At 37.5% G+C, this 13,906-nt stretch overlaps 2 protein-coding genes and 1 long non-coding RNA gene across 4 annotated transcripts; 1 reads left to right on the forward strand and 2 right to left on the reverse strand.

The window, feature by feature from the left end:
* Positions 1-5,454: 5,454 nt before the first annotated feature.
* Positions 5,455-6,271, forward strand: LOC129764155 (nuclear pore complex protein Nup98-Nup96-like). 2 transcript variants are annotated; one of them, XM_055762982.1, is made up of 3 exons: positions 5,455-5,627; positions 5,691-5,803; positions 5,875-6,271. In XM_055762982.1, exons 2-3 carry the CDS (start codon positions 5,798-5,800, stop codon positions 6,148-6,150), a joined length of 282 nt encoding a protein of 93 aa, XP_055618957.1. In that variant the 5' UTR covers positions 5,455-5,627; positions 5,691-5,797; the 3' UTR covers positions 6,151-6,271. The 2 variants fall into 2 exon arrangements, with proteins under 2 accessions (XP_055618957.1, XP_055618956.1); XM_055762981.1 differs by having other exon boundaries at positions 5,455-5,623.
* A 595-nt stretch (positions 6,272-6,866) lies between these two features.
* Positions 6,867-7,538, reverse strand: LOC129764156 (uncharacterized). The gene is made up of 2 exons (XR_008741071.1): positions 7,363-7,538; positions 6,867-7,299 (listed from the first exon to the last, which is right to left on the reverse strand). It is a non-coding gene; the product is annotated as an uncharacterized LOC129764156 (long non-coding RNA).
* A 3,399-nt stretch (positions 7,539-10,937) lies between these two features.
* LOC129766755 (tigger transposable element-derived protein 2-like) lies at positions 10,938-11,946 on the reverse strand. The gene is made up of 2 exons (XM_055767351.1): positions 11,872-11,946; positions 10,938-11,828 (listed from the first exon to the last, which is right to left on the reverse strand). The coding sequence occupies exons 1-2, from the start codon at positions 11,944-11,946 to the stop codon at positions 10,938-10,940; spliced, it is 966 nt and encodes a 321-aa protein (XP_055623326.1).
* Positions 11,947-13,906: the final 1,960 nt, after the last annotated feature.

Below are 13,906 nucleotides of genomic sequence, written 5' to 3' on the forward strand. Positions count from 1 at the left end.
CTATCCAAACGCAATGGATTAAGATGTAAAACTAGATTTTTATTCTTAATAGTTTTCGTTTAAATATTTTTCTCCAATTGTTAGTTATTTAGGTATATCATTTGTTAAATGACCAATTGAAAATTCAGGAAACAAAATAAAGTATTATTTATGAATGATTTAGTAAACGATAATTATTTTTATTTTATAGAATAATTTATTATTGAGTTTTCATTAGTATGACCTATTTTTTTCCTTTAATTAACCATCCTGTACTCCAGCATACGATCTCACGGACCGGGAATCAATAATTCTGTTCTGAAAAGGCTAAATCAAATGACTATTGAAACTGAATGAAGTTGATATATATATATCAAGTAAAATATATATATATATATATATATATATATATATATATATATATATATATATATATATATATATATATTTTTTTTTTTTACTTGAATTGAATACCATCACGCCTATGATTTTGCGCGCGAGTACAGGAAAGTTAAAACTAGAGATGAAAAGGACATCCAGTAGCTATGCGGCCAATATTTGCTACCCGGCCGTGTACCGGATAGTGACCGGATATTAAAAAAAAATCTTATGAAGATAAATCATAAGACAATAAACAAAAAAAAAATTTCACAAGTAAACAAGGTGTGATTACTGACATGTCAGGAATGTTATTATGTTAATAATGTGTTATAGTTTTATTATATATTAAATATAAATTATTATCAACTCATAACAGTATTAGCTTTATAACAGTACTCAAAATTAACCAGTGGTAAATTATGCTGAATAATGATGATGATGAAACAATGAATTTCCAACAGAACACCGAAGTGAAATCGGTGTTCTTTAGGCGGTCTCGTTTCTGTCCAGATCCTTTTTTGATGCAACTACATGCAAAATTACCTCGAATATATAAAAACTATAATAAAAATATAAAAGCTATAATAAAAAAGACGGGTGGGTAATGTCGGGGACATAACCGGAGTGACGTAGGACAGCTTTTGTTAAATATATATTTTAAATATATTGTTTTATTTTCTTCTCCTACGTGAATACCTACCTATCTACCTGAAAAATGGATTAGTTTACTGTTTACTCTTTATGAATATGTTGATGGTTCTAAAAGAACCTTTGGTGTTGTGTTTTTGTTATCACTCGATATTCCCATCTTGTTCGGTTAAACCTTTCTGTTTAGCTATTGCGTTTGCCACTCGCCACAGCTTTCACAGTTGGAAAATTTCTTCCCATCCAGCTTGCTACATATTTTACAGTAAATTAAATTTAATGGCACGTCGCATTACCACCACTCAGTATCGGATTGGAGGTAATTTTAACCTGTAATTGAACATTTGCGATGACAGCGGTACAGTGTCGACTTTCAATGTGGGGTCATAATTTGGACCCCGAACTCTATGTTTACAAAAATGTCCAACTAAATATGTCACATTACAGGTCCGTCCAATTAGCTAAATGTCGAGATAAGTGTAAATTACTGTACTTTCAATCTAGAAGCAATTTAAGAATTGATGAAAATCAATAAGCTCAGAACAACTGCCAAATTCACATACTCATCATATCCTGACAAACAAATTATGAAAAAATCAATTTGTGTTTTGTTATTATTTTGGATAATGTTTTAGAAAGCATTGAACTGTATTTCCAAAACTCTTTTTTGGAAGGTTTAATGGCCCTGAAAAGCGCCTTGATTAATGGAATGGTTCCAATTTAGAAAACTTAGTACTCGTGGTTTTGAAAAAAACCCATTTCGAACGCCCTCGATGCCGCCTTGTACAGGATTTGCCACCAAAGCAGTTTGTATAAAGAACAAACTTTTTTTTTCTGCTACCTGATGCCGTTTTGCGATTGCGTTTGCCACTCGCCACTCGCCACTCGCTGCAACTGCCTGTTGTCTTGATGTCCACCGAACCGAATGTGTTCTGTTCCGAATGCGGGTTTTCTTATCGTCGCTAACTCGATCACTTCGGCGGCCGAAACTATATAACGCCGGCTAGGTGGACTGGTGCACTGGTACTAACGCGCTCGGACTAGCTACCCTTGCGGGGAACTCCAGATCAACACGGTTCGAGCGGGATTTTGCCTTTCCCTTCACTTTTCCTTCTTTACCATGTCCAGACATGGCTGCTTGGGTTGGTTTGTTGATTTGTTGTGATGCGAACCGATGTGGTGTACGGTTTGAATGAGAATGATCGTTACGGCAGCGGAGCGGGGATTTTTAAGCTGACTGGCTGGCTCGAGAATTACGCATGTGTGAGACTGCGACCAATGTTTCGTTCATTTTTTTCTTTTTCCTTTCCAATCGTGCTTCATTGTATTTCGCTGCTGCTCTGATTGCCCGTTTTGGTCGGTACGATTTGAGAAGCACAAAATGGACCAATCAAAAATGGGCACATAGTGCATTTTGACAATGCTTGATATTTCAAAATTATTCAATTATTTATCTCAAGAAAACTGAAATGTTATTCGTTATGATAGATGCGTGGATATATTTTCTATCAATTGATGCAAAAACCTTTGCGATCTATTGAGAAATGCTCGAGTTATAAGTGTTCCAAATCTTGCATTTTTTCCTACTTGTTCAGTGCCTAGATTTCCATTTCACCCCCTATATCTTCCGGTTAGACGTAGTCCTACGTCAATATAAAAAAGCAAAATACTTCAACCGCCGGTCGCCGGTTCTAATAATTTAGATTTGATTTGTAGTGAAGTAAGTGTACCCCCTCTAAGGATTACCATCTCAATATTATGATATAAAATCATTATCAGAGAAAAAAAACTGTTCCAGATTCCTTGTAGAAAACTTGATACACTATTAAATAGGATATTTATTCTGAACGAAAAATTTAATAATCGTTCATAATTATTATTTAAAAATGTGTTTATTTATTTCTAAAATTGAACGCTTCATATGCCTCATATTCGCCTGTCATTTCTCTTAGTCGTGTATAAGCTTATAAAGGGCTGATGCTCGAGGCTGGCCGGATATCTGTTATCCGGTATCCGGCCAAACTACTATCCATTTCATCACTAGTTAACACTTTGTTTTATCGTCTTGTACTACATTCAATTTCTAGTGACTTTTTGATACAGTCAACGTTGGTAGACCGCATCCTAACATTTGAACAATTAGTCGTTCGTAATGCCCAAAAGTTTGGCCACCCCTATGGCATATGAATAATTACTCTGCTCGTGATCGGACACAATTAATTATGACTTTGTCGTCTTGTATCAAACGTCACGAACTGCATTGATCAAGCAGGCATTTTAAATTGTTCCTGATTTGATCAAATTTGACGATGATGATATTGATTCAGTAGCTGGACAACAGGAGGAAAAAAATCCACTGGACGATGCGAAACCCGCAGTTGAGCATGAAGGAAAAACTTGAACGACGGTTGCTACAATCAAAGGTATCAACGTCCAGCCCAAGCTTAATATCTATAAACGGATTGATGAAAACCCTCGGACAAGAGTTTTCGTACAGAGGGCATCAAAGGCAAATACATGACAATGGTATTCGGTACCCTTCGTACTGTACGCCCAATATAATAAGATCCGATCTAGATTAGAAGACGACAGAATTAACATTCTCTGTGTCCTTAACACTCCTATACTCGCGCATTGGTCTGTCAGACCGAGAAATCAATAATTCGTTAATTTCTCAGAAAATATCAACACTACGACTTTGCGATTCTCTCTAACTTCGTTATTCGTCGTACCACATCGTTTAGCGTATCGCATGTATTGGTACAAAGGGGACGTGTGCCACTTTTTTTACACTTTCGGTCTGACACACCGACGTGAGTATAGGAGTAACTTTTTTGGACAAGTGCCTTTTTTCATATTCTGGAAAATTGTTGAATGAAATGTATAAATTAATGTTAGTGGCGTGGAATATTTATTGAATATAATGCATATGATCATTACCGGACTATTCTTATTTGATTTCAGTCCCTTTTGTAACTGGATTGAACGGATCCATATATTAACTATTCGTCGATATATTCGTCGTTAGATTCATACGTTTAAAAGCAAAATATGAATGTTTGACTTTCGTATAGTTATTCGCTAAATATAATGGTCATACATATACACACTTGTGAAAGGATTTCACTTGTGGAAGAATTGTAAACAGTAAACTATAAACTAATCGGTGCCTTATGGTAATTTTTAACAGTTACAGTTTCGGGGATATTTTTTTTTATAATTGACAATATAGACAAGAAAACAAGAAAAAGAAAAGGAAGTTCCTAGTTCATTTTATATCATCTTTTTATGGCACATCTAAAAAAGGCATTCATTCTTAAGGTGGCCGTACACTGTTTGCCCGGAGGTCGAATATTTGATATTTTTTGACAGATAAGGTTTGATTTGATATTTGTACAAATACTATTTTGTTTGCCACTCTTCAATTTTAAACAGTAGTAAACAATATCAAACACCGAACATGGAAAAAAACAACTGAAATATCCAAGGTAACCTAACCATGTACCGACAGGTTCGAAGAACAAACTGAAAAAATATTTTAGGCATCCAATACCTGAATATTTGCTTGTCGTGTTTTGTGTAGAATATATTTGATCAGTACACGTTGACCAAATTTTATCTGTCAAAAAGAGTCAAATATTTGGCTTCGGCCAAACAGTGTATGAGCACCCTTAGTTTACCAAGAATACAGAGACAAAGAATATGCAAACTTCATATTCCAGAATTCGATTCGTCATTGCTATCTATTGTTTCTCGCGGAACACAACACACTAAGGCCGATTACACATTATCCGGTTTCTGCCGGACCGGTCTGAAACCCAAATGGCAAATTTCAACCGTACCAACCTCTTTACGGCGCCGTGATGCAGCGGTCTACTGCGACTGCAATGTCCGGTGACCGGACAAGCATTATACGCGATGACAGTAGTATTGTATCGACATCTGGTGGAGACATCAGTTTGGGAAAGCAAATCATTCTCTATAACATTCTCAGACCATAAGACAGTTTTAAGTTGTTCAAGCTTTGAATGAAAATTTTCACTTCAAATTATTTGATTACTCAAAACACGTGGAACTGATTCTTACTTAATTATGTTTGTATAACGTTCTTGATGTACTTGATGTAACTTATAATTATAATATGAAATCACTATCAAACACAATTCTTGTTCAGGGTTTTTTCACTACTTGCGAAAGAACGTATTGCTATATTACATAAAATATATTTATTACAAAAAATGTTTATTTTCATTCATAATTTTTATTTTGTATATGTGTTAATTGCACCTAAAAATTTATTTTTACTGCCACTTCCCAAAAGCAAAACACGAAACTAAATACCATCAACGCGAATTGACAGTTGTTTGTCATGTCTGTTAGTATTAGTACGATTCAGGCAATTTTTCGTCCCATGTATTAGTATGTGTGTGCTATTGACGTTTATTTATTTTGAAATCATTTCAAAAGTTGCAAGTGATATGGATGCCGAAAATTATATTTCGCTTTATTTCGCTGCTGTAGAACAAGTGAAGTGATGCAAATTTCTGCTCAAAGCGAAGCAATGGTCACAGGCGCACGAGGTCATCATGGAGTGTTTTGCCATGGATTGTGTTCAACGGTGGGTAATGTCAGCGACAAATTATTCATAATTCATTGATTAATTTCTGTTTTTGTTTTGCTCACAGAAAACTTCCATCATTTAAATTCGATACTGAACGAGTTCTAGAATGTCAAACAAATTTTCAACTGTTCCATCAAGGGGCAGATTTCGAGCGACTTCATCCAGCTGAATATGAAGGTGAGTGTTTGTTAACTTGAACACACCAAAATAGTTTCTCTTCTAATATTCTTATTCGGTATTTCATACAGTTCAACCTGACCCGGAACGCGATCGACGAAGAGGTGGTTAAAGCTTGGCTCGAGGAATTCAAGACCAAACTGTCCGATCTGTGCTCGGTGATCAAGTTGTTTCCCTGCCCGACGCTGAAGCATCGACTCTGTCAGAACGCAATCACCCAGCTGTTGGTCATCCGCTATGCGTTGATGCAAAATGCGCTTGAGAAGCTGCTTCTGCCCCAGGAATACGTCCTCGAGAAATTGCGGCTGAGCGCGTTTCTGGAGGAGGATCCGCGGAAGCAGCGATGAATAGCGTTTGAAAGAAATGTATGATGTAATTTTAATCGCAAAGCAATATTACTACAATGCTGAAACAAAAAAAAAACACTCTAGAATAAATGGATGGGTACACATCCTTTCGTACGCAAATTTCAAGGGTTCCCGGAATAAATCGCCACAGAAAACGACTGCAACAGAAACCACCGCTTATAAAATGTGTAGTAGGCTATAAATATTGTGGCGCGGTATTGTATTTCAAAACAAGAATTAACCGGGCAAACGTATCGCCCCAGGCAAACGTAACGCCCCGGGCAGACGTATACCGTCCGACGCTCGCTAGAGCTCGGTCGGACATTGCTAAAGGATCGTATCCTATGTTTCAAACTAACCGGGCAATCAGTGGATCCCAGGTTTGCGTGCGAGACACCGCCGCTTCCGACGGCGGGTCGGCGGTGGACTCGGATTGCGTCATCTTGGCGGCATGGGCCGCCTCGATTCCTTATCCTCGCCAAATGGGGACTTCGTCCCCATTACATTGTCCTCAGAATAAATTTCGAAAAACGAGAACAAGAGAATAAATTTATAATAGAAATGTGAGGCACATGATGTTTTTCCCGCGCCAAATATTTCTAGCCTACTACACTTTTTCTAAGCGGTTGTTTCTGTTGCAGTTGTTTACTGTGGCGATTTATTCCGGTCACCAATTTCAAGATGATCACAGGAAGTGAACAGATAATACATATAAATAAGTAGTGCCCCTGGCTTGTTAGGCAATGTTATTATAATTGGCTCATAAAAAATTGTTCATTTTTATCTAACTATCTGAGACTGTTAAAAAAGTATGTGGCAACAGAGCGTGTGAAATAAATCATGCTGTTTGTGTATGATTAGAAATAAAATAAATTAGTGAGTGAATGAGTACACAGCAACTGGACAAAAGTTAGTTTTTGTAATACTGTTGATGACAGCCAAGTCTTTTGTCCAGTAAGTTTTTCATGTTCATTTATCATTGCAAATTTACGTTGCCGTCGTTGTGAGAATCATTGTAAAACGAGATGCGCCTAAGATGAACGTGTGCGCTCTGCAAATTACGGAAAAGGTTTGCGAACGTATTTTGAAATGGGGCGGAATTGACATCCCCGAACTCGTTCAATAATTATTTCAGATAAGGGATGTTGCCTGTGAACAAAAAATAGAAGTCAATTAAATAACTCGATCTGCTTGTCAAAAGACACCACTCACCGTTAATAACACAGTCCGTGGCAATATGCTAAATGATGACATCGTGCACCTGTGACCATTGCTTCTCTTTGAGAAGAAACTTGCATCACAGAATTAGTTCCACAACACTGGTAGTTGTTGAAGAAGTGAAATAAAAATTTCAGCATCCATATCACTTGCAAATTATCAACTGGTTTCAAAATCAACAAACAAACGTCAAAAGTGCACACATACTATTACATTAGACGAAAAATTGCCTGAATTGTACTAATACTAACAGACATGATAAACAACTGTCAATTCGCTTTCATGGCATGGAGCTTCGTGCTCCGCTTTTGGGAAATGATAGTGATAATGGATTTTCAGGTGCATTAAACACATATCTTAAAATAAAAACTATGAATGAAAATTAACTTCTTCTCATGAAATGTGTTCTTTATGTAATAAAGTAATACGTTCTTTTGCAAGTTGGGAAACCTCCTGAACAATAATTGTGTCTGATAATGATTGTATATTACAATGATGAGTTTTAGTTAAAATATCAAGAAAACTATACAAAAATGGTTAAGGAAGAATCAATACCACAGGTTCATAGCAATCAAATAATATGAAGTAAAAGTTTTCATTAAAAATTTAAACAACTTAAAACTGTCTTGAGGTGTGATAATCTTATAGAGAATGATTTGCTTTCCCAAACCGATGTCTTCACCAGACGTCGACACTATTCTACGGTCATCGCGTATAATGCTTGTCCGGTCACCGGACATTGCAGTCGCTGTAGACGGCTGCATCACGGCGCCGTAAAAAGGTTGGTCCGATCGAAATTTGCCATTTGGGTTTCAAACCGGTCCGGCAGAAACCGGATAATGTGTAATCGGCCTAAGGCTGCACTGACGTACCACCCTTCACTGTTTCGATGACCGCGATCAAGCGCTAATTCCGCACAATTCACCTTCGATGAATGATTCACTCCTCCGTTAATAAATAGCACTCACTTTGGAGAAACCCGCAACCTTGAGACCATTTTTAGTATTGATGTGCCTATGTGAATTGGAAAAACGGTACAAGCATTATCATGTGTGATATTTGGACTACGAATTATGGTATTTTTCAAAATATTTATTTTTATTGAGGCTCATTTGGCAGAAGCCTGGCGGGGCCGGCAGTTCAATATTCTGACAATGTTTCTTATTAGCTATGTTAGTAATATGTAACCGACTACTCGCGGTTGGCTCGAGGTTAGTATTACAGTTTGTTGTCATAATTGGGATGCTGTAGTCTCCAAGGCTCTGTACGTGTGCTCGACACGGGATACTTCTTATTGGGATGCAGCTGACCATTAATCAGCAACGCCTCCCTAGTCTGTACCTCATATCTAGCGTAGTGTCTCTCTTAACTCGAGTAATCCAGGATAGAATGGTCACTAGCCGGCACAATCATCAGCTTGTGTAGAGTTGTCATGAGTGGTACAATCCTCAGCTCTTGGTAAATGATCAGTGGCGTGCACAACCTTTGGTCCGTGTCGTTGTATCTGTAAAGAGTATGTGTATGTATTTCCGCGACTGAATAAAAGACTATCGATCGGAAAGGAGGTATATAGTAAAGAGATACAAAAGAGCAAACATATTTAAACATTGACATCGGCGTTCCTGAGGAACATGAATAGATGAAGCAGAAAATCGGGATCACGGCTACCAAAGATATCCTGGAGGGGGTTTCCGATTGTCTGCCTTGTGTCCTCGATGCTCTGAAAAGCCGAGAGCGGACAGCATGGAACCGGATACATGACCAAAAACATGCTCGATTATCGTGGTGGCCATCGCCGCAATCATATAGATTGCTTGCTGCTAGCCCAATGCGATTAGAATGCCAATGGATGTATAGGAAAAAAGTGACCTTCTAATTTTCAAAGGGAACTTTATTAACCCTTTGCGGTCGTAATAAATTTGGGCATGAGTATCGTACTGGTCGGAATTATTTTTCCTTGAAAAAAGATAAAATACCCTATGCAAAATGTTAGCTCATTCGGACTTCATTTACTATTGTCGCAGATGTCAAAATTTAAGTTTTCTGAAAATCAAAACATCACTCAAGGGAGGAATTTTATTTTCGTAATCATTGATTGTAGTCGTTTTATTTTGTTTTCATGGTTTTGTACTAGAGGGCGCTATATTTTTTATATTTTTTCTTGAAAGCTGAGGATTTTTTACATTTACTTATCTCGATATCAGAGATGTTATTTTTTTGGTTTTTTCTTTTTCAAAGTTGACCGACAGTTCGAAAAAACAAATTTTCCCCCTTTTTTCCACTACAAAAATTTATAACTTTTGAACTACTGGATCGATTTAGATGATCGACATATCAAATTGAAGCTTGTGATTTAGTTTTCTTAGAAAAAATGTTACTTTAGTAAAAATTTGTTTCTGTAATTATTGATTGAATTAGTTTTCCATAGTTTTCTTGATTGAAGATTGAGGGCGCTATATTTTTTTTCTGGAAAGCTGAGAATTTTTTATATCATATACAGTTGAATTTCACTCGTTGGGCTATCTTTAGTTGGGCTTCGATTTAGTTGGGCTCCCGTTCGTTGGGCTATAGCCCAACTAAATCGAAGACAAACGTCAATTCTGACAACGTAAAATTGTTTTCGAGGGGCTCGTGGATGGTGTTTTTAGGTTTAAAATAAATTTTAAATGAATCATTGAAATAAATAAAATCGAATATTATTCAACAAAAACAATATTTATTTTAAACGTTTCAAACAAAATTAAACAAACCACGTAAATTCATTTTCAACAAAATGGTAGAGTTCTTCAACATGCTCGTTTTAACCATTCAACTTCAGTGATTTTCGAACGTAGCGCGTTCAAACGGCATACTTCTGCAACATCATGCTTCATATAGCGAACTAGGCAATCAATTGACTTGATTGCATCGCCAAAATCAGGATCTCCGGTACTAGTAATGGAAGTATCAAACGAATTACTTCCATCTTCTGTGTCTACCAACCATTCTTCTTGCATTTCAGGTTGATCTTTCTTGAGAACTGATGACAAAATCTCGTCATCAGAGAACACTTCACTGGTTACCCAATCTGGATTATGATCAGCATCATACACCTGATCTTTGATCCACAGATCAATATCTTGCTCAGATGTTTTTGTTCCTGCCAAACTGTCAATCCTGGACACAAGCGCTTTGAAGTCATCATCGGCCACTTTCGAGTCTACATTAACAGGATGCTGCCGGCAAACCATCGATCAATTTCTTCCACGAATTACGTATAGTTTTTTCAGATATCTCCTCCCAAGAGGTTGCCAACCACGAAATACACTGTTGAAGATTAATCTTCTTCAATCGTTCTTCGAAACTAAAGAGGAAAGTACATAAATAAAACCTCAATTAGAATTTGAATTTAAATTTTGAAAAAGCACAGACGAAAAACTATCGTGCGCATAGTTTTGTGTTTATATTTGGAATTAATTACAAAAATTTAATGTTTCATATTTGGAAATTTTCCATAAGTGTTCGTTTTCCAGAATTAATGCGAGCATCAGTTTTCTTTTATACTTTCGCTTGATTGCATTGATGACCGCTTAGTCCATCGGCTGGCATTCAGCAGTTACATTTGGTGGGAGGTAGATCACTTGAATCAGTCCATCGTCACTCTGTAGAGATTCGTCAACGTCATAATGACTGGTGCAATTATCAAGAACCAGCAATGCCTTTGGCTCCAATCCTCTCTCGGCCGAAAATTTTCGAACAGCGGGGACAAACTCTTCGTGGAACCATTGACGGAACAACAGTCTGGTCATCCAAGCCTTTTCGGAATGATTATATGAAACGGGAAGTTCTTCGATGTTGATTCCTCGTGGTTTTGCAGCAGTGCAAATGAAATACAACGGAAGCTTTAGGGAACCATCTATGTTGGAGCAAGGCATAAACGTATACCTTGTCTTGTTTTGCTTCCGTCCGCTTGCCACGGTCTCATCACAGGTAACGACAGAGCATGTGGCTAGGAGCTTGATGAACAAGGCAGATTCATCTGCATTAAAGACTTGGGATAGTGATAGCTGCATTTCCTGAATCTTCTTCTGTAGAACCTTCTTGAAATTTAGGTACGCTTCAACGTTTACCGATGCCTTTTCTCCTGTTACGGCTTTCACGCGCAATCCAAACCGCTGCTTAAAACGATGCATCCAGCCATCCGAAGCAGAAAAACCGTGCACCGCATAGAGCCCCCGGTCCTGGAACATCTTAAACAGCAGCTCCGCCTTTGCTTTAAGAATATCCACTGTCAACAAAATGTTGGACTGCCGCTGCTGTAAAATCCAGATGTAAAGAGCTTCTTCCAGCAAAGGGAACGTCTGCTCTTTCAATGTTTTTCGATTATTTACACCATATTCCTTGAACTTGTCCACCGCCTCACGAATTGCTTCTTTCTTTTGGATTATTCTCGTGACCGTAGAAGATCCTACGCCGTACTTCTTCCCAAGAAAGTCATGCTTCAAAATCTTCAATTATGCGAACCTTCTCCACCAGCGTCAGGAAATTGCTCCTCCGTTTCCGGTTAACGTTCGTACTGGATCCTTGCAAACCATCCATTTTGAGCCTGGCGATCGAAATGAACGTATATTAAATCTACGCTAATTTTAATATCAAACTTCATTAAGAACTTACCAATTAATCCAACCTAGAACGAAACTCAACCACGAATGAAATAAACGTCAGTGGTGTGAAAACTTTTCTGCGTTTCCCATAACAACAAACAATCGGTGTGACCCTCGATCGATTTTCGACTTTGACAGTTCAGCCCAACGAGTGAAAGTCTTTCACAAATTGGGCTAAGAGCTTAGTGCAACGAGTGAAATTCGACTGTATCTCGATACCGAAGATGCAATTTTTTTCGTTCCATTAAGGTTCTGAACTACTAGGGTGTCATCGGTTCACCAAGAAAATAATTGTTCAGGAATTTTGTGTGTCATTTGGTTTTCCATAACAGTAACAAACCTGTCCCCACCAAGGATGGAAGTAAAGCTAATCGAGACTGGAAATAGAAAGGGCTTCCGCTGAGAAGAACACAAATCGGAGATAAGTGTGTGTATGTGTATCGTGTGTATCGGAGTGTGTGTGTATGTTCATTGTATTGCTTCAAGCCATCGATATATGGCTTTGTGTGCGTACGTGCGTGCTTCATAACCCGTATGTACAAATAGCATCTTCGCTACGCTGATACCCCATTTGTATCTGCTCCAGTGTGCATTGGCCCTGTCGCGAAGCAACAGTCATCTAATATTTATATGTTACTAGCTGACCTGACAAACTTCGTCCCGTCCTAAATTTATTTTTCGATATAACATCCACATTTTCTTGCTAAGCACATGTTCATGAGTCCAATCGCAAAACTGTTAATTGATTGATCCTACCCTTTAACATTATTTTTTACTATAAAATTTCAGTACTTCTACCAAAACTCGACATTATAATTTCAGATTATTTTCAAACAAAATTCTCGTGCAAGATTTCTCATCCACTTGCAATTAACATGTTTCTCCGTTACATGGAATAAATGTTTGATACAGAACATATAATAGAATGAAGACAGCTCTGAATCGGACTATTTCTTTCTCGAGTTTTGCTCTTATCAACACATTCGGTAACCCATTTTTTTTATATAGATAGATAGAAGACGATATAGGAGTGCGTTTTATCACATTAAAATCCATTTCCACTTTCGAACGAAGATCAATTTCGTTACCGCAAACATCAAATGGCCTAACAATGCTTTTTAATATGTAATATTAGAACACATGCGAATTGAATTTTTCGAATTTTCCTATTTTCCTTCAGAGTTTTCCGAAAATCTTCAATTATCATGTTTGGTTGAAATATGTGCATTTTTATGGGACCCCTTTTCATTTCCAGAGGAGGAAGGGGTATCATACCATCATAGAAACATTTCTCGTACCCAAAAACCCTCACATCCCGAATTTGGCTCCGTTTGCTTGATCAGTTCTCGAGTTATGCAGAAATTTGTGTTTCATTTGTATGGGAGCCCCCCTTTAGAAAGGGGTGAGGAGTGTCGAATTATCATAGCAACGTTTATCGATCCCTAAAACCTCTATATGCTAAGTTTGATTAGTTCTCGAGTTGTTCAGCACCCTCCCCCCTCTTTAGAGAGGGGAAATGAGTGTCAACCATTTATTGCACCCTAAAACCTCCATATGTCTAATTTTGTTTCAGTTTCTTGATTAATTCTCGAGTTATGCAGAAATTTGTGTTTCATTTGTATGGCAGCCATCCCTAAGAGAGAGGGGAAGTCGTTCCATAACTACAGATCCCTTGCCAAATCATCAACTTACGGGTAAATTTATCTGCGTAAACAAATTTTAACCTACCCTACGCTTGACAAGATAAAATTTGTTACCGACTCTTTGTCCAAAAATCCATTTTTACGTACCCTATGATCAGAAAGTACCGGGATTTTTAAAACAAAACGAAATACAGTTAAATTTCACGCAAATTTATTTTATCTTTATCAAAAACCGATTCATCTGAAGCAACA

The sequence above is a fragment of the Toxorhynchites rutilus genome, chromosome 2 (assembly GCF_029784135.1).
Source record: "Toxorhynchites rutilus septentrionalis strain SRP chromosome 2, ASM2978413v1, whole genome shotgun sequence".
NCBI classification, from domain to species: domain Eukaryota; kingdom Metazoa; phylum Arthropoda; class Insecta; order Diptera; family Culicidae; genus Toxorhynchites; species Toxorhynchites rutilus.

What these genes read in the sequence shown, in the direction of transcription:
- LOC129766755 (XM_055767351.1), bottom strand. Translation starts at nt 11,946, where the DNA reads ATGGATGGTTTGCAAGGATCCAGTACGAACGTTAACCGGAAACGGAGG. An exon ending in TCCTGACGCTGGTGGAGAAG is followed by an intron (nt 11,829 to 11,871) that starts GTTCGCATAATT and finishes TTTCTTGGGAAG; the next exon opens with AAGTACGGCGTAGGATCTTC.